The 25,710-nt window shown below is 40.2% G+C and overlaps 1 protein-coding gene across 2 annotated transcripts in view; it reads left to right on the forward strand.

Moving 5' to 3' along the window:
• LOC146867422 (lysosomal acid lipase/cholesteryl ester hydrolase-like) overlaps positions 1-25,710 on the forward strand; it is a 92,165-nt gene that overhangs the window by 49,807 nt on the left and 16,648 nt on the right. For both annotated transcript variants that reach the window (XM_085605656.1, XM_085605647.1), the window contains exons 3-9: positions 857-974; positions 6,687-6,885; positions 9,845-9,954; positions 17,168-17,304; positions 18,181-18,327; positions 20,445-20,516; positions 23,194-23,265. In XM_085605656.1, the coding sequence (XP_085461782.1) occupies positions 857-974; positions 6,687-6,885; positions 9,845-9,954; positions 17,168-17,304; positions 18,181-18,327; positions 20,445-20,516; positions 23,194-23,265 (855 nt within the window). The remainder of the gene's footprint in view (positions 1-856; positions 975-6,686; positions 6,886-9,844; positions 9,955-17,167; positions 17,305-18,180; positions 18,328-20,444; positions 20,517-23,193; positions 23,266-25,710) is intronic.

Genomic DNA, 25,710 nt, shown 5'->3' on the forward strand with positions numbered 1-25,710 from the left:
GACAGCCAAACCGTTGTGTGCTCTGACATCTCTCCAACCCAGCTGTGTTGCTGGGTGGAGAGACCAGCAGGCACATGCACCCAGCTCTCGTTGGAGAGCAAAACCACTGTGCTCCGCCCATTCCCTACGCTGCTCTCATGGTGAGAGCAGCGTTGGGACTGACCGCCGGGGAAGCTGGGAGCTCCAGCCTTTCCCCAGAGGAGGAGAAGACTGGCAAGCAGAGTGGGGAGCAGTACCCCAGCAGGTAAGGATTTTTCTTCTTTTTCCTAATTGTTTCAGCCCCATGACCCCCTGCCTACCGTGCTGCCCCTCCCCCCACATTTCTCTGACATCAGCCGCTACTGGTTTCTGCAGAAGACATGACCTGTACTATACCTTCATAATGGCGATGGAGGCGTATTAACCCCTTCAGCGCGGCGCGGATTTCCGCGCCACGCTGAAGGTTCTGAGCGTGGGCGGGGCCATGACGGAACGGTTCCGTCATAAGCACAGCCCAACCGACGTGCATGACGGAACCGTTCCGTCATCGGCGTCGAAGGGGTTAAAGGACTTTATTTGCTTGTTTTCTTTTTTTGAGGGTAAGATAAGGCTCTGGGGTCTGAATACAATTGTATATGCTGTATAGTTAATACTTTTTAATGCTGATGCAAGAGAATGCCAGCCTATTGTACAAAATATTTGCATACCAACAGTGATGAAAAATATGTGGTATCGTTAAACTGGAAAATCTGTTTATGTTTAAGGTCTACTGTGTGGTCTTGCAACATTAGGCATCAAGGCTGCATATGTGGCGGCCATGGATTTATGGATGTATTTATTAACATTTTTTTGAAATGATTTTATGTTCATACCACAGAGTGAAATTATCCGATACTGGGGATATGCCAGCGAGGAGTATGAGGTGGCAACAGATGACGGCTACATACTAAGCATCAACAGAATACCTTATGGAATCAAGCACAATGGAAGTAAAGGTATACCATAGAATGGTGATTTTTTTATTTTTATTTATTGTGTGCATATGTATGTCTCTTAGTTGCTCTTCTGGGTTGGAGCATGCAATCAAAACCTCTTTTCTGCAGTTGCGATTTCTTTGATGGATTACTGTGAGAGCCGACCCAACTGATCTACAATCGTGCAGGGAAAGAAACAACTGGTATATTTTCCATCATGGCTTTCGAAGTGATACAGTTTGGGAGTGCATTAGTATGTCTTGAAATAATTGATCACAGCGGCCATGAACTATTGTGTAATGATAATCTGTGGACCACATACCGAATGCTTGATCTCCACCTTTCTTTCTCCTTGGTTGCTAACAGTGAGCAAATCGGTGCTCTCATGACCATTGGCGCCACCACCATTTGTCTATCTGTCCATCCATTTATAATCCTTTCCCATCATCACATTCATCTGTCTTCTTCATATCCATCCATTCTCATCATGTACATTTATCCAACCTCATCACATCCACCATCTATCCATCCAGATCACATCCATCCATCCATCTTTCAAGCCTTATCAGTCATCCATACAACATTAATCTTAGGTTTTTTTTAATAGCACAATTTGCAATAATCATCAGCAATTTATTACTAAAGCATATAAAACCTTGAAAGAAAAGAAAAATAATTTACATTAACGCTTAAAGAACAAAAGACTAACCAAACTCATATTTTTTCAAATAAATGTACACTAAAGTGCAATCTAGTCCTCAAAAGTGTGGGTTTAAAAGCAACCACATGCATGATACTCTCAATGCCTACCTCATGTTTTTGGAATTTCATTGGGATTGACTAAAGAAGCCTACCTAATTTCCGTAAAAAAATATTGTGGCTGTAGGGAAGGATTTTAAAGTTGAAATGCGCCATACCTTAAATCTTTACAGCACCTTGGTCGTTAATTTCACTCAATACAATTCAGGGGGTGCCAACAGCAGTTAATGCCCTAAAATTTGCTTCGAGGCTTACCGTAGCCGACCCTGGTTGTACAAGGTACTTGCACTTTTGTTTACTTGAAAAAACAAATTATTTTCTAGCAAAAGTCATATCCCATTTAAACGAAGTTCCCCATGCAGGCATCCAAAACCGTATCATCCATGCTTAATAGACAGGCACATTATTAACAACTACACAATCGCATTATCCTGTATGCTAATTGAAATCAAAAGTAAATATTAAACAGAAAGTCAGGGTTTTCAAAGAAAGTTAACTAACCACTGGTAAATTTCTCTTAAATGTAAGTGCATGAATATATACATTTTTAGAGATCTTACTGAGGTAAAATCGTATGAGAAAACAATGAAAACACACACTCCAGGGGCCTCAGCCTACAGCTACAAAATTGCACATTTTAGGACTTTTAGCACTGAAATAGCACAAACAAAATTCATTTTCACAAAGGAATTTCACTGAAAACGTAAAGTTTGATAGTCTTCAAATGACACGTTGCTCTCTTGTCATACTCTTAGTCCATTCCGTTGATGGTACAGGCTTACAGTAAATTATGCTTTTAATAAAAATATATAGGGATGGCAATAAAGCCATAAAACCTCAGAACAAGATAACATTTTCATAAATACTTCAATAACAGACTACCAGATTCTACACTTCTCGGACTAAAGTAGGCTACACTTTAAAAAAAAATGTTTTGGGGTCTCAACAGGCACTTTTGGATCAATACCACTCATCCTCTGTGCTTTAACGGTAGGCTACAGTGTGAGCTTCCATATTGTTGAATATCTCATCAGAGTGCTAGGCACAACATAAATATAAGAAAAGTCTGCAGATGCCTAGGATTTGTGCAATTAATACAGAAATACAATGATGTCTATGTGCATATATTCAGATGGATATTTTGATTTATTTTGAAAAATACACAAAGACATAAAAGTGGGACAGTTGACAACAAAAAATTGAGTTACCAAACTACGGCATTGCACATATTGGCCAAGATACAAATTAGTGATTAGGCCTAAGAACATACATAGTAGCACCATAGCACATATTAATTCCCCAAAATTTAGGTTTGTATCAAGGTGCAGAAGTCTACATTACGATCCCTTAAAAAGATAATTGGATCATCATCAGGACATAGCAATTGATGCCTTTGAAGAATGCCATAGGAGAATGATTGGCCGGTCCCTCTCGGAGTAATCCAAGGATTCACAGTCAAGAAAATTCCACCGCGGTGGGTGAGGGTCTTGGTCCCTTGTAGAAGGACTTCTTTATGTCTGAATATGCTGGTTCGCTGTCTTTGTGTTTCAATTACATTGTTGTAGACCCGCGGACTCTTATGTTGTTAAAGACTGAGTGATTTGGGGATTTGTCCGCGCTGGTCTTTAAAAACTCCCTTAGACCCCCTAACCTGTTGTTTTTCCACCAACAAAATTCTATGACCTACAATATGCCAGGAGATAATTATTGGCTATTGCTGCCAACAGGGAGCCAAGGCATGCCCAGATGAGAGAATTGCAATTTGGAGTCCACAGGGATATAGCAATCGGCACATTGTTTCCTCTGATGGCTATATCCTTAAAGACACTCTTCAAATTTTCGTGAGTGAGAATCCTTGCACTTACTCCGTGAGGGACCGTCCAATCACTCTTCTTTGGCATTCTTCTCAGGCTTCAGTTGCTTTGTCCTGATGATGATGAACCCATTATCTTGTTAAGGGATCAAAAGGTTGTCGACTTCAGCACCTTGACACAAACCTATATTTTTCGTTATTAATATGTGCTATGGTGCTACTATGTATGTTCTTTGGCCTAATCACTAAATTGTATCTCTACCAATATGCGCAATACCTGAGTTTGGTAACTCGATTTTTCGTTGTCAACTGTCCCACTTGTATGTCTTTGTGTATTTTTCAAAATAAATATCCATCTGGATATGTGAACGTAGCCATCATTCTATTTCTGTGTTAATTACAGTTATAATTCTATGCTGTGAGGGACTGCTGTTTCTTTATAAATATTCACACCCAAGGTCCCCTCCAGATTGCTTGGATTCCCTTGTTTTTGCAAAATAGATAGGATTTGATTATGGCTTGTTTTCGATTTGAAGGAGCTCAAGTTAACACCCACAGCAGGTCAGTGGTATGGTGCTAGGCCATGGCATCCATAGTTCGACCCTCTCAAGGCTGTAAACAGCATGTGGCCTATAGTGGGTGGGATACAAGTGGCCTCATCACTGCTTTGCCCGGTTCTGGCATGGACTTACAGAGGCTCCCAACTATGGTGCTGGTGCAGTGCTGGCCCCCAGGTCTATACTACTGGAGGGGGCCTATCTCGGTCACACTAAAGAAATTATCATCCCGCTTTAAAGGGTGTATTAATGCACGACCAGTGACTTGATTGCAGGGGGTCATAGTGAGCTAATGACGGTTGCATATTTGACAGCCCGTTCTGTTTGCCACTACACCTATACTTAGAGCCACCGATTGCTGGGAGCACTAGCCGAAGGCTTCAGATGCGGGTGTTACAGAGGGCCCATCACTGATTTTGTCACCACAAGTATGGATTCATGAAGGTTTTGATAACAGTGGTGGTGTATCGCTGTGTTTTAAGCTTCCATCACCAAAAAGAACTCGTCTCTGAGACCCTTCAGAACCTGTAGCTCTACAATCAAAAGAGTGTCATTGACTGGTTAGCTTGAGCTGCTGATGCTGTACTGTTGGCATTTTATGAATATGAGATGCTAAGAGGACTGTGTGTCCAAGAGGAGGACAATGAGCAAAACGGACAATAAATAGCCCGAACTGATATTGAAGGGGTGATATGGATGGAGAGTCCCCCTGGGCAGGGATAATCAGACCACTAGGAACACAATCGATCTGATAGAGAGGCAAGCAAGGACAACATAAAGGCACGTATCCTCAAAATGAACAATAGCCTCCAACTTTCTGTGGCAAGACAGCCACTCTACCTTATCATATGGACAAAATTAAAGAAAGAGTGGACACACCTAGGGAACGCCTGAATACAGTGGTTCGGTGAATCTCAGAGGCTGAAGATGGTAGCACAGAACAAAAGAAAATAATTCAGCGTCTTGAGAATGAGATTTAAGTGATATCAATGAAAATTGAGGATCTGGAGGCAGATACTAGACTTTTCAACCTCTGTATCTTGGGTTTGCAGAAATCTACGAATACCGGCCCCATGCCCAAATATGTTGAAGGCATTCTTAAGGCCATGTTTGGAGAGGACATGTTTTCATCTCTATTTGTGGTGGAGAGGGCACACTGCTCGCTTGCACCATGCCCTCCGCCTGGCACACCTCATGGCTCATAATTGCCAAACTCCTGAATTGTAGGGACCATCATATGGTCTTAAAGATGGAAAGGGAGAAGTGAGACATGAGCTTTGAACAATTCTCAATTGTGGCCGTTCAGGAAGCACACAAAACACTCATTTTGGTAAAAAAAGAATTCACAGCAGAAAGGAATAGACTGCACAATGCTTTATCCAGGGAAACTAAAAGTTAACTATAAAGGAAAATAGTACTTTTTTACTGACCCCCCTAAAGCCACAATGAACCTTCTGCAGAGTGACATGTGGTGGGACTCGCTGAAGTCTTCGGTGAACTCTCAGGATGTGGCTAGTATATGTCTGTGGTGGAAATAGGGTGTTGAGAAGACCTTTGTCTAATCTACTGGCTATCTAATGGTCGAAGAGACAATTATGCCAATCTTTTTTTTTTTTTTTTTTCTGCTGTCCACCTTCTTCTCTACTCCGGTGGGCGAAAGGGGGGGTTGACTATATTTTATCATGAGCCACTTAAGAATATGATTAAAATAGGTGCACTACGGGGGACCCCCTTGATGGTTGGCTACTAGACTATGAGAATATTTCACATCATTGCTAATCTAGTTCTTTGGTGCTTAATGTTATGGACTTTTCACTGAGTTTTGATTCTTTAGTGTGGCTGGGAGGTGGAGCATTGTGTTGTTTTTTGTTTTTTTTTTCTTTTCATTTGTCTGCTCGCACCGCCTGCATTTATGTGCACCTGTTTACGATACGTATGTCTGCTTTAAGTGGTTTATTCCTTACACACCATTTCTTTCTAAACCACATAACTACTCACCAGGAAACATTACACCCTCAAATAATACACAGATCAAGTTTATCACCTCGAATATCTTAATAACCCAAAGGAGGTTAGGTTGGTCCTTTCCTACTTGAAGCAACACAATATGAATATTATGTATCTAGAGGAAACACACCTTACTTAGCGTCCTGAACAAGCGTTTGCCCAGGAATGGGGTCCCATTGTGATTTCTCCTCTTATAACTCCTCATTTAGGGGAGGCGATACTTCTAGGTAAAGATTTATGATTCATCTGCTCCACAGGGTTCAGGGACACTAAGGGGCAGATATTTAATTATGATCATCTATACCCATCACCTTATGGTCACGGGCTCACAGTGGTTCATACTCCCTTCTACTAAAAGCCAAGAATGCCCAGGGTGACCATTTATTTTGTCCTTTATACTTGGTTCACATTGATTACAGCACCAGTAGCATCATAATTTAGTTGTAATTTACATTTTACAGCAGATGGGCATCAACTCAAGAGTAGGAGCGTGGCGAGATATCTTGTAGATGGGATAAAGGTGGTATGGGCGTATGAAAACGGTCTAAAATTAAAATTGTTATTAAATAGAGTTTTTCATTTTCCTTGTTTGCATAGGTGCAAAGCCTGTGGTGTTTTTGCAGCATGGTTTGCTTGCAGATGCTAGCAACTGGGTTACAAACCTGGCCAACAACAGTCTTGGATTCATCTTAGCTGATGCCGGCTATGATGTTTGGTTGGGAAACAGCCGTGGGAATACCTGGTGCAGAAAACACAAGACGTTGTCCGCTGATCAAGATGAATTCTGGGAATTCAGGTATAACGTACTTCATAGAATTTGAAAAGAGACACTCATTGCATTTATTTTATACTATCTTATTAAGCCTATCTCCATAGAGCACATGCTTTTTGATAACTGCAATTGATGGTGCCTTTGGTCTGTTGAATTTAATTGAAAACAGTTCTTTGATGAGTAGGGGGTTGACATTTAAAACGAAGACTCTTACTCCTTTTGTTTTTTCAGAACACGCATTGGCATGCCAAGAAGGGTTTGATAGACAAGTTGGAATGTTTAGGAAAGTTACTGTAGAGAATCAACTACTGTACTGGATCATTATCCTGTTACACTTGCAGGGGCCACGGATTGTTCTTATTTTTTATTTTTTTTGCGGTTCTTGTCAGTCATATGATGTATTTGTATTTAAAACAGTAATCACATTTTTTTTTTATTTAAAAGCATTCGTATTCCAATAAGTTTACGTTCTGGCAAAAGCAATAAAAAAAGCCTGTTGCACTTAAAAATGTATTTTATTGGCTATAAAATGCATAATTAGGGGTGGGCGGAATTTGCGTAGTCGCGCGACGCAAAGCTCCGCGAAACGGTAAAAAATCTCCGCGATCACGCAGAAATTCCGCAAACACGCAGAATTTCTTGCTCGCGATGCTTTTTTCCTGTTCGCGAACGCTGTTTGCGTGCTCGGGGGGAAATATCTTGCGAACACGCATTTTTGAGAACGCGAACAAGCAAAAAATTCTGCGAAGTCGCGAAATTCTGAATTTTGGGCAATTCCGTGTTCTCCGCGGAACGCAAAATTACCCATATTCCGCAAATTTCGTGAGCGGAATGGAATTTACCGCCCAGGCCTAATGCATATACCTTTGTGCAGGCACTTCATTGTCTCACCTTTTTCTACCTATTTTATTTTCGTCATCTGGTTAGAAATTGGAGCAGTTTTCTGTGGAGAAAAGCCCCACTTGAGCATAGGAAAATATTAAAAGACCTGATGCTGTGAATATCTATACCCAAAACATAAGCAACCGGGTACTTGCCTCTTTCCTCATGCTTCAAACCCACAAATGGCTAAGAGCATTGGCGGACAGGGCATTCTGTCGCAAACTTGACCGAGTACCCTCTCCGCCCATCTGCCTCATAGAGATGGGCTTACTGTGAGCTTTCGATTTACGGACCCCATGTTGGATCCACCAACAGAGATCTTGCTCTGAGGCCATTACCACCCTGTTAAGGGCAGATGATGCATTTCTTTTATTTATGCCCGTCGCCACCAGGTAAACCCTGGCAATGAGGGACAGAAAAAAACAATAATGACCCACATACGTTAAGAGGAAACTCCCAGTGTGTGGACATCATTAGCATATTTTTTTGAGGAAGAAACTCCTAATGTGGTAGTTTGTTTCTAGAAAACAAAAAAAGGTTAAAAGTTTGATGAATGGCCATTAAAACAGATCGTGGTCATCCACCATACTTTTTGTAAATCGATGGAAACCACTGTAATGATGGATGTTTTCAAGGTACAGAGATGACCGCTGGGCCTGCGGCCATCTGTAAATTTGATGGATGAAGTACTATCGGGTGGCAGACATGATGTCTTCTGCCTTCCCTACCGATAGTACTACGTCTGTCAAACTTATAATCAGGCCCATAGTCTGACACACCACCTGTCGGAGACACACCCTTTCACTCCACTGACAGCAAGTCCGTGTGTGATTGAAACGTTTCACGTGTTTGGAAAGTTTTCTAAAAATTACCAAATGCACTAAGATGCCATCGCAATGGCAGATTGCCGCTATATAAATGACAAATACCATTGTTATTGTGGTGATAGATCAAGGCACTCCATTATGCCTGGCAGAGCATTTCTGTCAGTTCCTCATTGAGTATCCTGAGATGCCATAATGTTTTGTCCCAACAACTAATATCTTAGGGCCTGATTATGATCTTGGTGGATGAGATACTCTGTCACAAACCTGACAGATATCCCGTCTACCATATTACAAGTTTGATAGGATATAAGGGACTTGTAATATGACGTACGGGATATCCGCCACGTTTGTGACAGAGTAACCCTGTCCGCTAAGATCGTAATCGGGCCCTTAGTTCCTTCAATAATTGTATGCACTTGATTACACCTATATTTTTCTCCATATACAAATTCTTGCCTTCCTTGTTATTTCTTATTCGGTAGCTCATAGATAAATAATTCATCAGTCTCACTGAGTATTTCAGATTGTGGTGGTGGTTTGATAAGACTATTGAACCATGTCTGCATTTATTTTGTTAGTATCAAGTTCAATAACTGTAACTATTTTGATGTACTATTTGCAAGTGTGTTAATTTTTTAGCACTTAGCGGTGCAATTGCTTGGAAATGAGTCACAAGGAAAAAAAATATAGGACCAGTGATGAGACTATTATACACCAGGCGCCCGCGCAGTTGAAAGGCATTAACTTCACAGATGTTAGCTGAGGAAGCACAATTAACACATATAATACAATAATATTAACAGCATGAGTTGATTTAGTAATCGTTGAACCATAAAGAGAGAAAGCAAACAATAGCAAAAGCAACATATATTAAAAGACGATGGGTATACTTTGGTCTAGCGTTTAAGAGAACAAGTTGGCTTGCTTCTTTTAAGTTATGTCCTTTTTGTGTGCACTTAACAAGGAGTAGATCTTTCATATGCAACCCAAATAGCCAATTAGAAGAGAGGTACAATCAACTGAGGAACGCTAGGTAGCAAACTTGATTCAGATGTCCTTTGGTGATTCGACCCAGTGTTTTAGAAGAGGTGCAACCATTGTGAACTGTTCTCTCCAAGTCAAGCATTGCTTTCTGAAGACCACCAAGTAAAAGAATTAAACAGTAGAACTGTTCCTCTGACGTTACTTTGTATTAATGGCAAATGGGTGCTTAATAGCCTAATATGAAGTACTGATTAATTTCTGACGATTTCTTTTTTGTATTTTTTTTGTAGTTACGATGAAATGGCGAAGCAGGACCTTCCAGCTTTAATAAACTTTATTGTTCAGAAAACTGGACAAGATCAAATTTACTATGTTGGCCATTCGCAGGGCACAACTATTGGTAAGTTTATACTTTAGAAATTAAAACTGAGGCACTTCAAAAACATTGATTTAATTCTCATATATTCGATTATAGAGGGTCCTGATCCCCTCAAAATACGAACATCATTCTGCAGCAGCGTATTGGTTTGTCGTATCAGACTTCATGATAGTGCTGTATTTAAAATAATAAATCTTGTATACAGTTGTGCCCCCCTCCTCGGTATTTTTATATTGATGGCACCTTTATGAGAAAATTATTGAGTAGAATTAGAACATTCATTTAGGTGGAATTATGTGTTCTTTCAAAGTCTGTATAACCAGTCCTTAACCAACAAGAATCATGCCCTTCTGGGCAAATCAGTTTATCTCACTGTTTATTAAACTGTAGATGTATGTAAAGTAATATAAATGTGTGTAATGTTTAAACAAATCCAACCATGCAGTGCACTATATGCGATTACATGTTCCCACCATTAGCGCTCATTGCGTGCTTGGTTCCGCAATCCACACATCATATTTGACTATGTACAGAAAAATATGATCAACATGTTCATGTTCTTTCAAGCATGAACTGCACTAAAGGGAGCATTTAAAGAGACTCTACCCTTTTTCGACACACTTTTGAGAAAAGGTCAACATTGATGTCATTGTGGTTCTATGGTCATACCTTTTTACTAGAATCCAGGGTAGGTGCGAGCCTTATGATTACGCAGACCCGATTATGACTCGTCACTGGAGGCTGCTATCTACACATTTGCCTATTCAACTTAATCTGATAATAAGGTTAGGGACTCGTCTATTTAACTGGACAACTCATTCCTTTAGTCTTTGAATTCCTCAGGTCTTCTATAATGATATTCCTATCCCAGGTGTGTTTGATGAACCAAAAAAAAGATGGTAATTTTTTTCCATAGATTTTAGCAAAATGTAATTGGATCTTTTGCTTGCACTCTTGTTTTTGTGGCCTGCATTGTTTCTGGTTCAAAACATAGCTCATGCCCCGTCAGTACTGTGTATTGTACCAGAAATGGAAGGCTGCTAGTAGGTTGCCATTGTACCATAATATTTTTGCTATTACCACTGACTTTTTGCTCAGACTTAAAACTTAAAGTTAAACTGGACTCTCAAAGTTGTTATGAATATATTCACACATTTGTGCATATGTAGTTTGTAATCTTTGTTTTCGTTTGAGAAGTTAGCCCAACTGTAGGTCTGGCACTATGGATTGAGACCTGCTTGTCTACTTCTTACTTTGTTTCAGGACTGGCCTTTTGGATATATTCGAACAACTGCCATGAAATTAAGTAATGTTGTGTGCTGGGTGTTTCTTGTGAATGCTGACTTAAAGATCAGTGGGCGGTTTTTAGTTTTGCACGAAGACCGGGCTCTTGGTCTCCGAGCATCCTATTAAAAAATGTATTGGACAAAATGTCTGTCGCTGTTAAAGTATGGACATGAGGTCTGGGGGGTTGTAAAGACTTACAGATTACAAATAGAAGAAAAGCAGTTTTTTATGACGAGTGGCGCAGCTTCCTCAAAACACCCCTGCATTCTCAGTGCATGGAGAGCTTAGTCTACTATTGTGTTGGGTTAAGATCTGATCCAGGGAGGAGACTAAGCTCAGCTCAGTCGATTAATTGTTTCGGATTGTTTGACCCTTGACCGGGTGCATAGAAATACCCGGCTATCGTAAGCTAAGGCAGCTTTTACCTCGCTTGGGAGATTGGATATTTTCACCGCATCCTATTTTATGTCTTCTCAAGAACTGAATGATATTTAAAGATTGTTCCTTGGGCAGGCTCAGCTAGCAAGAGAACAGATCGAGCTGCAGAAACCCTTGGTGCGGGGTCACATGCTTTTAGACTGTCCAGGGTATAGAGCCATATATACTGCAGGTGCGCTCTCAGCGTGACAGGTTTTTATTAGCCAGGTTTAGGTTTAACCTGTTACACCAACTTTTGGCATCTCTAAGTGGCTGGGCCTATTCTGAGAGTAGTTAACAATTTCTGAAGCACATGCAATTGATATAAATTTGATAATACAATGACATAAAAGAACAGAAAAATCTCTTGTGTTATTGAGCTTGTCCAGTCTTTTTATTTAGCAAATTCTGAGAGGAGGGTGCCCAGCGGCTGTGACAATAGGCCTCTGCAGGACAGCCTTCATTTTGTAATGTTTTGTGATTATTTTAGTAGGCTCAGAAAGCGATTTTTTTTTTTTTGATTTTTTTTATTTTTTGATTTTTTAGTACCGCTGCTCAAATCCCTGTACTTTTCACAAGCACGTCCTGTCCATATTTATCTGCAGATGAATCCTAATGACCTTGTATTGTTTACAGTGCTGCATTTTTTTTACGTGCAGCGTTGATGTCCCGTAGATCTAGACGGGGATGATTTCTTTGTTTTGTATTTTACGGTTATGGGTTTTAAATTGAGATGTATTTTATGTGAATGATTTTATACTGTATTCCTATCAGCTGTGATTGACTAGAATTGTGCCAAATCTTTATCAGAGGGAGGAGAGAGAAGGAGCAGAGAGAGATGTGTGTATGTGTTTGTACTTGTATAGCGCACTGCCACCCCCAACGGGGGCATCCTGGCGCTTTTACTCATACCGCTGTGGAACCCTTCCTGGCTTTCCATGTGAGGTGTCCACTCCTGGGCACCCCCATGGTGAGGCCAGGCATCCCAGCGCTGTTGGGGCCATTGTGGAGATTAAGCAAGCTATTGCCCAGAGTTGCAGCGTGGGACCCATGATTAGAATGGGCACTGAGGCGAGAATATCCGGTCCGCGGAATTTATAGCCCGAGACCCTGCCGTCACGGGAATCGAACCCTGGTCCCGGACCAGTGCTCTGCATCGAGGTCTGCCACTCTAACCATTGAGCCACACTTCTCCACAATGTATGCCTATCTTTGTGTCTGCCTCTCAATATTTCTGGGTCATAGTAGGCTAGTGTCTCAAATATGGAGAGGTAAGTTGACTTGGTTTCGATAGGAAAAAGTTGGTGTCTGTAAGAGAAGATTTTGATTTATTCCTGGTATTTGGGTATTCTTCAGTGTAACTAGAATACACTGAAAGCTCAACTGTAGTCTTCCATCTGCTACATTTTGGTAAGAATGAACTGTTACCAGGCACAGTAATAGGGTTGATGACCACTGGATTTCAGTCCTGCCTACTACCCGTCCAGTGCGGTGTGTGTTTTACAAGCCTGTGCAGTCCAACATTCCTACGAGTCGAAGTCTCGTTTGATGGGGTTCTTTATTTGAGTTTTCTATTTGTGCAAGAGGCTGTGCCACCGGGTCATCCTGAGGCTTTCTGTGTTTTGCGCTGTTTATGTAATCAAAGAGGATCTGCTACCAACATTCTCAAGCAGACTTCTGTATCTACCTACATGATTACCTCATGTCCTGCTACAGGAAGAGGCCTGACTTACCACCAAGATAAGCATTTCTCACTAGAATTGCTTCTACAGGCTTTCTTCACGTATGCTGCTTGTGGAGCAAAGATCTGTAGCAATCGCTGCAGTGCCACAGCAGAGATCCTGCATTATTCATGAGGCATCAGTCACAACAGCATTTACTATGGCAAATGGAACTGAAGAAAGTCCCTTTTTGTGGAGCCAAGATCAAAAAATTCCAGGATAAGTACAATGACCAGTGATTTTTTTTTTTTTCAAATGCTTCAGGCTTTTATCAAGGTATTATGGAGAAGCTGCACACAGTGTTGGATAAGGAAGACCAGTCCGCTTCAACAGTACCCCAATAACTCCTTTCCCAAGGTGAGAGATTTTGGAAAAAGCTACACCAGGTGCCATACAAGTGATTCGCCTTGTAAAGAGCCTCATATATTGCAGAGAATGTTTTCCCCCTCAAGATCTACCTTGCAATAGCTCAAGGTCAAGGAATTAACCACTCCCTATAAAACAAATCACCCTGACCTTAAAAAATGTAATCTGGAAGTCCACCTATCTGCCTATTAAGGGCACAAAGCCAAATATAACAATTTCAGATCTTAGACGGACTGAGTGGTCTGTGTGTCTTGCCATACTCTATTTATGTCCTACCTATTCTTACCTACTTTGGAGAGATAGATGGTCAAGCAGTTTCCACCGTCCTCCCAAAACTACTAAGCAATAATCAGAAAGTGACCATCGGATGAAATGCAGAAATTCACGGAATTCTGAATACAAGGACTTCTGAATGGGACATGTGACCATGCTGACACAACTGTATTTCTCATCCATAGTTGATGGCATCACAGTGCAAGATGGAAATTGTGACTGAAGAGTCTCAATATGTTGTAGGGGTGTGCAAAATATGTGTAATTAGATGTAGTGTAATAACGCACAATTACTGCAAAATTGAGTAATTATGCAAAATGCACCCTGGGATCAAAAAATACCTGAACGGTCGCTTCCTGTAAAAATTCAACGATAAATATAACTTCAATTTGATATCTGGTTGCTCACATGCCTTCGGATTTGTAGTTTTGTGCAAAAACATTTACCTGAACGGTTCGCCCGGGTAAAAAAATCCATTTGCAATTTTTGTTGACCGCAAATGTTAAAGAAACTGCTGTTTCGCATTTAGATTTGTAGATTCCGGCTCAAACATTACCCAAACAGTACATCTTGCTTTAAATTTCGCACCGAAATTACGTGCTGTGGCATCATGATGTAATCTCGGCAATTTCACGTAACTTTTTTTTATTCGAAATTACCAGAGTTGCACCAATTACGCCGGCGTAATTAAAATGTCGCCCAGTCCTAGTTTCAAGTTAGCTATACCAAACTACCTGTGCTCCACCGGCAAGGCAGCAGGTGAGCTTCTGGAACTCATTATGAGGGCTTAGTAGTGCTGGACTGGAATAATCAGTTGTGCCTTGAAACTACGACTTCTTTGCAATGAACCTTAATGTGGAAAAGACTCCCAAAACCAGCAGTACAGTTTCCTTCAAAGGCAAAGCTGCAGGTGTCAAAAATACCGGGCTGAGATAGCTCATCGGCACAACCAAGCCCATCGGCACAACCAGCAAGCACATGCATGCAAGGAGTGTCCAATGAGTGCCTCATATCTAGTTCAGCACCTAGAGAACCAGCATTTCGTCTGCTTAATGGCATCTTCAGTAAACTGAAATGCTGTCAATGGGGTTTTGGGTTTAGGTAAAGGCGCCACAGGGAAACTTTACATATGTTATCAGGTTCTGAATTAATAGATTGACGGTGCTATAAGGTGGGAAGTACCGCCTGACTTCCCAGAATTAAGAGCCTCTGCTCAATACAGTTATGCAAGCAATCCTTAGCACACGTACTAGTATTATACAATAAAATTATGACGTGTTTTCACAGTACAATTCAATCCAGTTTACTGAAGAAATGATTTAGTCTTTTTCTTCCAGATGGTTCTTTTATTCATTGGTAGTCTTCTCCGTGGTACATAACAGCCAGCCATACTTGAACCGGGAAACCAGGGACGGGCGTCACGACGGGTCTGCTCTCAGTTGAATAAGTACTGAGAAGTAACTGAATCTGGCCAAGGATCATATTATCAAGTAAAAAGTGACGCCATTACCGCAGAAACCATAGGTGGTTTGGAATTATCACCACCTACTAAATAAATTTATCAAGCCAAGAATAGCCTTGAAAAAGTCGCGGGACTACATTCCCTAGTTGCGACGAAACACGTGTTGGCTGGCTGTTATGTACCACGGAGAAGACTACCAATGAATAAAAGAACCATCTGGAAGAAAAAGACTAAATCATTTCTTCAGTAAACTGGATTGAATTGTACTGTGAAAACACGTCATAATTTTATTGTATAATACTAGTACGTGTGCTAAGGATCTTCAGTAAACTGGCTAAAGTTGTGCCTCCTACTTTGGCAAGCCATTGCTTTTTATATGCCTAATGTTGATCTGTCACCACCCTCCTCTCTTCCAAAGTACAGGCTGCACTACACTGTTCATGCTTGGTCTTGATTAAGCAGTGGCCATTCCTGTAGTCACTCTTATAGAAAGGGGCTGTGGAACTCTGACTAGGAAAAGTGGTCTTCCTTAAAGCCACAACTGGAATAACAGTTGCTTAGCTCATTTCCATGTGGGGTGCAGTGCATTATTTCCCTACTAATGTATTCAGAAAAGTCCTGACGGTCACTCTTCTCTTTTTATACACAAACTTTATTCGTTTTCTTATTTTAGTTAACAACCAAAATTAGGCACACAGAGCCATTGTAGGTATATGCACTGGATACAATATGGCATACATACAAGAATCATATTCTCATATATCCAGTAAGTGAACCATCGAAAAGAAGGAAACTGAAAAGAACCAACTAACTACCTAGATTTTATCCTCTTTGCTGCGCAACAGCAGTATGTTCGCTGCTGTTGCGAAGCAAAGAGGATAAAATCTATGTAGTACGCTCATGTCCCTGGATACCCTCCCCACTGACGGTCACACTTTTCACCCAAACAATAGTTCCTCCAACTGCTTCCTAAAGCCCCAGTCTTAACAAAAGAAAAATACAGTGGTTCAGTACCTCTGCTCATGTTGAGCTTATGAACCTAATCGGCATCAGACAGGAAACTCCACTTATCAACAAGGGGTGCCACTCAAAAGTGAGACAAAGTATTTGAAGGCTATTAGTAACTCTCTTTATGGTCTCAAGAAGGCCACAGGAAAAGTAAATCAATATATGTTAGAGAGATGTGGCAACCGTATTGGTGTTCTTGAGTTAACCCACTGTGGTGGATACGCTTATTAGCTTGACCTGTTACAGTATGGTAAGATATTCCCCGCACACCTCAATGCTACCCCTGCAGCATACTTGGATAAGAGATGATATTCTAATTTTAGCAGATGTTATATGTGTCATTAGTCAACACATTTGAAAACCTAGAATTTGAGATGTACTGACTGCCAGTCCTCAAAACTTCATCACACTACATTTGTGAAGTGCTTGTTAATCTATTCTACATGTTAGCTTGTGTGAGATAAACAAGGTAATATTCCTACCAAGAGTTGTGCAGGATGTGAATATCTTGTAGAGCTAAATGTGACAGTTCTGTGGCTCTTATGGGCTTTGGGTAGCATGTATTTACGCTTTCTTCTTTTTAGATTGGGTAAAAGTTCAATAATATGTGACCTCATTGTAGATACCCACACTAAAAAATCATTGCTACAGATAATTAACCTGTTCTTCTCTTAAATATTGTTTTTTTATTTTTCTGCAGGGTTCATAGCATTTTCAACCATGCCAGAGCTGGCAAAGATAATCAAAATGTTTTTTGCCCTGGCACCAGTGGCTACGATCAAATTTTCCAGTAGCCCAATGGCCAAACTAGGGATCATTCCAGAATTCTTTGTCGAGGTACTTGATCTTTCATTATAATACTTTATGGTATAAATAGTATCATTTTATTATAAAGCATTGTATGCACGGGCTCAAAACAGTACATCTAAGAGAACTGAATAATGTTGAGTGAATAGGAGCATTATCTGTCCCTGACCAGTTGAGCTTAATTGAGTTTCACCATCTAATCAATGTAATATTTCATGGACTCAACACGCTACTATGTATACAAAAAAGCATGCAAAATTGTCTCACACATCTTTACCAAGCCCACTTGAGGTACTGTTGAGAGTTGTTTGAAAATACTCCATTCTGAGTACTTAATTGATTGGGCTTTTTAAAGGGGGGAATTGTGATGCTAAACTTGCTGTCAATAAATGTTTAGTGAGCGCTCTTTTAACATTTTGTTGACACTCAAAGAATTAGGCGAACTAGTAGTTTTTCTTTACTCAGCACTATGCATAGAAATGTAAACAAATCTAGATTTCCATTTCTAAAATCTGCCGCTTGACTACGCAAATGCACCGTGATTTTTTGGGGTTTCCTTTATTTCTCTACAGGAAACATTTCTCCACGTGGAAAAAATCACCCTTTTCCTCTCTGACAAATGAACTTAGTGTGAAACAAAATGAACCAATAAAGGGGAATGTGTGAATAATTCGCCAAAGAGCCTTTGAATGAGAATCTCTCAATGTGTCCTGTCGTGTCACGTTTGTGCACATTCATTTAAACTGAGAGGCAGCAAATACAATTGTGCTTAAGGTCTTGAATAGCTACGTTTTCAAATATTTGCTTTTTTACAGGGCTAACTGCTACAATGAAATATTTGATATACATGTAGAAGTGAGAGTGAAAGTAATCCAATTTCTAAGAATTGTTTTTGTTTTTCTACAGGGACTATTTGGCAAGAAAGAATTTCTTCCACAGTCTTATATGGTGAAATGGTTCGCTACCCACTTTTGCACCCATGAAATTATAGAAGAGCTTTGCGGCAATATCTTTTTTATTCTTTGTGGGTTTAATGAAAAGAATCTGAATATGGTATGTACACGTAAAAAAATACTTCTCTGTTTAATTTTGTCTGGTTACTTTAAAGCATCTCTGGTAGGAAATTGTTAGGCTGTGAAGATAAAGGGATAAAACCTATGTCTCTCATATCTCCGATAACCTTGATCATGCACTGCATGAACAGACATGGCCCACAAGCTGCCCTTATACACAGAGCCAAATGCCACAAACCTTCTTAGCAGCACAAACTAAGAAAGCTCTAAATACAGGTCAAGCTCATGAAAGCTCATTCCACATTGTACCTTGCTGCCAGCATCATAACCCCTCACAGTCATGTCTCACTCTTCACCCCTGAATCCTCTGGAGACATTACCAAATCTGCAGTCCCGAAACTTCTTATAAAGCTTTGAATGCGCAAGAAAGAGGAGGAGGACCTGCAGTCTTCCTGAAGTACTCATATGCTTGAAAGCTCCAAATGTGGCGCCTTTTTCTCCTTGAAGCTTTTCATCTGTCTCATTACCCCTTCTGTGGTGTCTTGCGAGATGTAGTGTCTTACAAACTAACAATGACAGAACCCTTTTGGCTCCTGATGAACTCCATAGAGCTATGACATAATGATTAAAGTGTATTGCTGTAATGCCTGCTTTAGAATGTTGAGTTTGCAGTTATACGTTATACTTATAATGCTGTGTGTTACTAAGCTCCATGTGTGGCATGGTCATCGGCCGGGCCGGGCTTGGGAGACGCTACAAATGGCAACGAGATAGTGGATAAGTAACCCGAAGTTTGACAGTGTACTCTTAGAGATTGCTGTGGTTCAAGCAAACTGCTTATGCGTGGACATGTGCCGTCCTCAAAGTACGGAATCGCCGTTTAATGCATGTGGAGTCAATTTGTAGTTCCGGCTTCTGCGAAGCCTTTGAAAACGAAAGCATTCACAGGAATCTGCACGTTATTATTCAAAAACCTGTTGGTCAGGCTGTCCATAAAGGTACCGCACCCCTACACAACATAGAGTGCATGCAACAGTGTGGTCCTACTGGCAATTGCTTACAAGGAAATATACTGTATTAATTCACGTATTGAAATCCTGACGAGAGAGAGAAAAAAGGAAGAAAACACATATGGTATTTTCAAAATCAATTTATATTCCTTAGAATATTTTTGGTAATGCATACATATGTTAAAATGTTTATATAACAGTTACTTCAAAGAGTGCATAGAAAAGTATTCAGAGGCGCTCCTGTGCAAGGTCTTTTATACAATTTTTAACAATGGCTAAAGTGTCTTAAATTAGCCAATGTAATATGCCTGTTTGAAAAATCAATCTTCTGCTCAAAAGTAATAATCCGTAGCTAAGGACTGGTGGCACACCATCCAAAAGGAAGTGATGCAGTCTGACTTAATTTGATAGGTTAGAGCAAACCTGCCTGTGAAGTTTGCCTCAGTGATTCTCCAGGCAACGATCCGTGCATCTGTTTCAACGCATCTCTTTTTACTCTATGAATAAATGCAAAGTAGACGTGTTTGCATCTAATTGACAAGCTGTGTCTGGTGCGTCAAAAACTGTAGGAGATGGAGGTGTACCAGAACTTTTCATGTTGAAGTTGCAGCAGGGGTGGGTGATAAAGGTTGCCCCTATGTACACTCTTGCAAATTACTATCAGGGTTTCGGTCCTTCTTAGTATATAGTGGATATAATGTGAATTACTATGGAGCTAGAAGCAGTTATATACATTATTTTATTTTGAACTTTATTGGTGCATGATGCTCGGTACCGTGAAGACTACATAATGTTTGCCATATTCATATGTATGCAAATCCAACCAAAGACATAGGTTAATTTTAGAATCCACTGCTCATTATTAAAAGGAAATACAGCTGATCTCTCCTTAGAGTTTCTTCAACATTGAGCATTATTGCTGCATTTGCATGTGACCGCTATAACTGGTGGTTTAAAACCAGTTTATTAGAAATTCCCTAAATTCAGATGTTACTATTTATTTATTCAGTTATTGAAAATGAGCAGTTACGTGCCAAATCAAATGCTTTTTTCAAACACAACTTTTTTGCCCAAAATCTGTTTGAATGCACACATCTATAGCGGGAAACAAAAATAATGTTTTTCTTAATATTTATTTTCTCTCTAGAGTCGAGTGAATGTATATTCATCACATTGTCCAGCTGGAACATCTGTACAAAATATGGTTCATTGGGGCCAGGTAATTCCTTTTTTTAAATATTTTAAATGTTTTGGTGACCTTTGTTACCTCACTTATTACAGATTAAATTCTATTGTACCACTTTTGGAAAGCTGTGATTCTCCTGTATGGAGTCTGGTCATTTCTTCTATTGTGTTCAGGCCCCCCCCCCCCCCCCCCCATCCATTTCCAATGCTCAGGAGCGAATGGTCACATCTTGTCTTCCACGAAATATGTGGTAAAGTATTTTATGGAATACATTTAATGTAGGAGTTGAAATATCTGAGGCAAATCTGCACTGCAAACTTTACTGGGTCTGCATTGGTTTCTGCTAATCAGTGGTAGCAAGCCTGCAGTATCAGTGGCACAAAATGTGATAAAGTGTAGCATAGGGAATAGGTTGAATTCCTGATTTAAGGAAGTGGCGCTCGGTTTGGGCTTGCCTCCTCAGGTTGCAGTTGGGTACAGTCTGGCTTATGGATTTATATAAAATGTCCCAGTATCAAATCACTTCCATGTCAAGGATCTACCAACATGGATGTTTTTAAATTGACATCCTGATCCTCTGGACCTGGATTGACCTGACTAAAGTGAATTCTGCCGCTGTCTGCTTTTGCTTCTATATGGGATCCTGAAATATTCCTTTTGTAGCTTTGCCATCCCCAGAGGGGGGATTTTGACCGCTTTTAACAAAATTTTAAAATATGCACCACAAGTGTCTGAAGCCTCCAAGGAGAGAGAACCCATGACTGCTCATACACTATATTTTATTTCAATAAAAATTACATAGGAACTATTTATAGGCGTTCATACCAACAGGTTTTCAAAGCTGATTGGCAAAATAACACTAAAGAGGATTGTGATTGCTACAGAGTGTCCACTTTATTGATAGAAAACTACAGAATACTAAGTAGATTATTGAAAAACAGTGGCTTTTTTTCTCTGTTGACTTCTGGGAAAGAAGTTGTCCCACTGCTCTTCTAGCTCTTAGTTGTGGGCTGCTTTTCACAAGTCCATGCCCACACCCCCCACCCAGTGACAAAACCAAAGTAGATATGTATAAAGGTTTATGTTCTGCCCCTGGACCTGCTTGGCCTCTTCTCTCATGGTCCTTATTGGGCCCCTTCCCTTTTCCCTTCCTTGGGCTCGGCTTTCAGTAGATGCCCTTCGAGACGAATTGGTTCGCTAGAGGTGAGTGTGTTGGTGGAAGAATAGGTACCATTCAGAACTGCTGGTTCAGTAGAAATAGGGGTGCCAGCTGAGGACTCTTTCAGACCGTAGGCGGGACTGATTTGGGGTGTACGATTCTGAATTACTTGATTTGAAGGTAGTGAATTTGAGTTGGGACACAACTTCTGAACAGAAAGCAGGAACAGTTTCATGTGGGTGTTCTCCATACATGAAGTATGCTAATAATGGGTTAGGATTTTACCTCATCTGTGGAACATTCCATCATCCTCCAATGACTTCCACAATGTGCTGTGCCAATCCCATCTCCTGCTTCTGACCAAAGCTTCACTGACTCAAGAATGGCAGGTCTACCAGTGAGTGCTGGTATCACAACAACTTCCAGACTGGCGATGGGTACTTCACTATGGGTAGTGTACCTAGTGTCGGGTAGCGCACCAAGTACACCAATTTCATGCTTTTGCATGTCCCAATGATTGTTGCACACACACTGCTTAAAATACTACTTCCTTAGAATCCTGGTTCATCCTCATGATGAGTTCACCGTGGACCACCAAACTCTCCGGACCCCCTTTATTTCATTGGATTATGTGTACTAATCCTTTTTGGCCAGAAAGTATTTAAAACTCAAATGTACATATGATGCGTTATTCAAAGGTGAGAACAAAGTGATCATGGACAGCTACTCCTTCTCTTTGCCTTGTTTTTTTTAGCAAGGCTCTTCCTAATGCTTCCATGGAGTAGTTATTCCAATTCACATTTTTGTATATGCAGGTAACATTATCTCATTGTCAACGGACATGAATAAAACTATTCTGTGTCCCTGGTCTCCAATAAGGGCTAGTACATTTTGAACAGAGGAACCAAGTAATGGATGATCATAAAAAGATCACTTGAGTATTTAATATGATTGCTTCCTTCAAAGTTGGGCTGAGGTATATTTTTGGAGCAGGCTGGAGGAGAGTGTACATTCTGAAAATGTAGAACTTCTTGGCTATTGGAAATACACACACATTTATAATAGTTGTAATAACTCCGTAATGCTTAAGACTGTCAACATCATAAAATGTGAGGCTCCAGTATCCATCTCGTACTGGTGCAGTTGATTTAGAAAAAAGATTTGCAGTAAACTGTCATATGTTTAGCCTTTGTTTTATTTACTTTATTATGTAGACTTTTTTTGTGTGAATAAAATGGTTCCTAGGTCTGGGGATTAGCAAGTCAATATATGCTCATGTTGCATTTAGTTGTAGGATTCTCTGTCATACCAGAGCCTACTATAGGTCAGTCTTAATGCGGGCTACTGAGTAGTATGGGGCGGTCTGGATGCGCATGCATGACTTATTTGCAATATATTAAAGCTATAGAATTTTAAATAGGTCATGCAGGTTTCCGCCAAGAACTCTCTTCAATATATACTTGTTTGTTTTTACTATTTTTCTGCAAAATGTAAACTTCATTGTTTTGCATATTTAAAATGATGTATATTTTGTATTTTGTATTATTGTAGGCTGTGCGAACGGGCGTGCTGCAGGCATTGGACTACGGGAGCAGGGCTAAAAACATGGCTCGTTATAATCAGGTAAACTGATTTGGATTAAACTACTAAGAAAATGAAACAATGTAGGAGGTTGGTTATATTGTTCACACAGTTCAAACATTGACAGTCTTAGACATCAGATTGATAAAAAGAAGAAAGTGTCATAGACACTACTTTTTCATTCAGCTTTGAGTTCGTTTAATTAGCAGCCCTGGAGCTCATCGGGCCTTTCTAATTTGAAGGCTGCAGAAAAGTGGGTTGCCTGTGCGCTTTAGAATTTTTCTGATTATGACGCATTCGGCAGCAAGCGCCTATAATCGTGATTTTAAAAAAACTGATCACTCTAGTGCAGAAGGACACCATTATTTTGCAGTGAACACACTTATAACGTGCATAGTTATATAAAATGTCCCAGTATCAAAGCACTACCATGTCGCTTACTCAAAGATTGTCTTCTTTTTCTTTAATTCCAATAATATGCCGTACGGGTGCCGAATGCTTTGGGTGATTGTGGTTTAGTTCTTTGGAGACCTCCAGTGTGCCGGACCCGTGCTATGAAACCCCTTTTTGTCCCCACATAGTCCTGACTGTTCGCCTCTTACACCTGCCTTCATACTCCTTTTCATATTCCCATTTCTGCTTTACCCTGAATATTAAAAACCATCATTGTCATTATTCTCTTAGCATGTTGCTTCTATTGTACAGTCACGACGCTATTAACTTTTCAACAATAAGAGCATGTCTCGCCTGTTAATATTTTCATACATCAAATTCTCCTCCGCCACACATTGACTTTTGTTGGTCCTTTTAGAGCTGTTATCCAATGCTATCATTATTTGTTTCTTATACCTTCAGCTGATTACATCCTTCCTTAATTCGATCATATCCCCTTATCGTGGTCTGGATTGGGGGCCACTTGTTCTTCTATTTGCTGGTATTCAAAGTTGTCTTGGTTCACCTTGAAGATGTTCATAAGTTCTCATCCCTTCACCATCACTGCTTTGCTTCATTCACTGTGTTTTATATCTCTTCTGCCATAGGCACATTCTTACTTTCATGTACATTCTCTTGTACCTCCTAACCTGTCGCCTTTCCTCTGTCCCTCCCTTATTATTGATCCTAAAGCATATCCCTACGCTCTGTGGTTTCCTACTCACCCTCCCCAGAAGATTTTGCTCAGAACATCTGTGTAACTATCGCATTGCAACAGTTGAGGTTTGTGCCAGTCGTGTATAATTAATTTTTTTTTTTTTTTTTTTTAATAGCATAGGCTTCTTGCATAGAATTTGTGTAAAACTGCTGTGGAACTTGCAAGACAATAAGTATCTTCTGGCATCCATATTGGATGTGGTTTCTGTTATGGTTCATATCATACATAGTAGGATTATACAGCGGCTGAGCTTTTATTGGTTTATGGCCACCCTAGAAGAAAAAGCTTTTCCTAAATTGGATTCCAGTCAGATATGATGTGCTCGCATGATTCCAAAGGCACATATGCAGTACTTCCTGACTGTTCATATATAGTGTCCCTAGATTCACTCACTGCTGCTGAGATCTTGCCCTGTTAAACATTAACCAAGGCCTCTTTGTTCCTTGTTACTGAAAAGAATAGCAATTTATTTAAGCTCCAAAATGAGAAACACAACTGTGTATCATGATGTTGCCCTTTACACACGATATTTGCAAAATTGTAGAATTGCTGATTAATTTACCAATGAAAACGGTAGTGCATTTTATTTTAACAAGTGGAATAGGCACAAAAATCCCCAGAAGGAGTGGGCATGGGTGTCTGTGCAAGAAGCGAAGCTGCAGTCAGTGGCGGCTGGTGACATTTGAAAGTGGTAGGGCGTAAACGTTTTTGAGTAGAGGCCGGTATCGAGCATGACTACCATAAGGGGGGTTTGGGGTGAGTTCCCCCCCACCCCCCCCCCCCCAAGAAAAGTTTGAAAAAAGAAGGTTAATATAGCAATTGTTAAATTCTAGTTATGACGTCAATAATGCTAACCAATACTACTGCAAATAATCTGTGACACACATGTTTCTCATATGTGTGGTCCTGTTTTGATCTAAAAGAAACTTTTTATATTGATGTTGCATAAAACAAACACAGCATTTCTCTGAAAAACATGTATGATAGCCTCTCACATCACCTACATTCAAAATAAATTGAAGGAAAATTATATTTAAAACAGTTTGTTAAAAAATTATTCAATGTCATCAGGGCAAGAATCTCTGCATATCAGAGCTGGCTCCATAAAGGGACCCATGAAATTCTGAGGCCTTGGGCCAGAGCTGAGCCCAATTTGCCCATGTCTTAAAACGTCTCTGACCAGGCCTGGTGTTTTTGTTTATGTCCTGAGACATGGCTTGCATTGTATTTCTTGCATTTGGAAGCCCCTGCTTTCATCAAACCACTTTACATAGGCTGTAAGCCATTTTCAGGCCATTACCAATAGCGTGTTTTCATTATCAGGCGTTAATGAATAA

The sequence above is a fragment of the Triturus cristatus genome, chromosome 1_2, assembly GCF_964204655.1.
Source record: "Triturus cristatus chromosome 1_2, aTriCri1.1, whole genome shotgun sequence".
Classification (NCBI taxonomy): domain Eukaryota; kingdom Metazoa; phylum Chordata; class Amphibia; order Caudata; family Salamandridae; genus Triturus; species Triturus cristatus.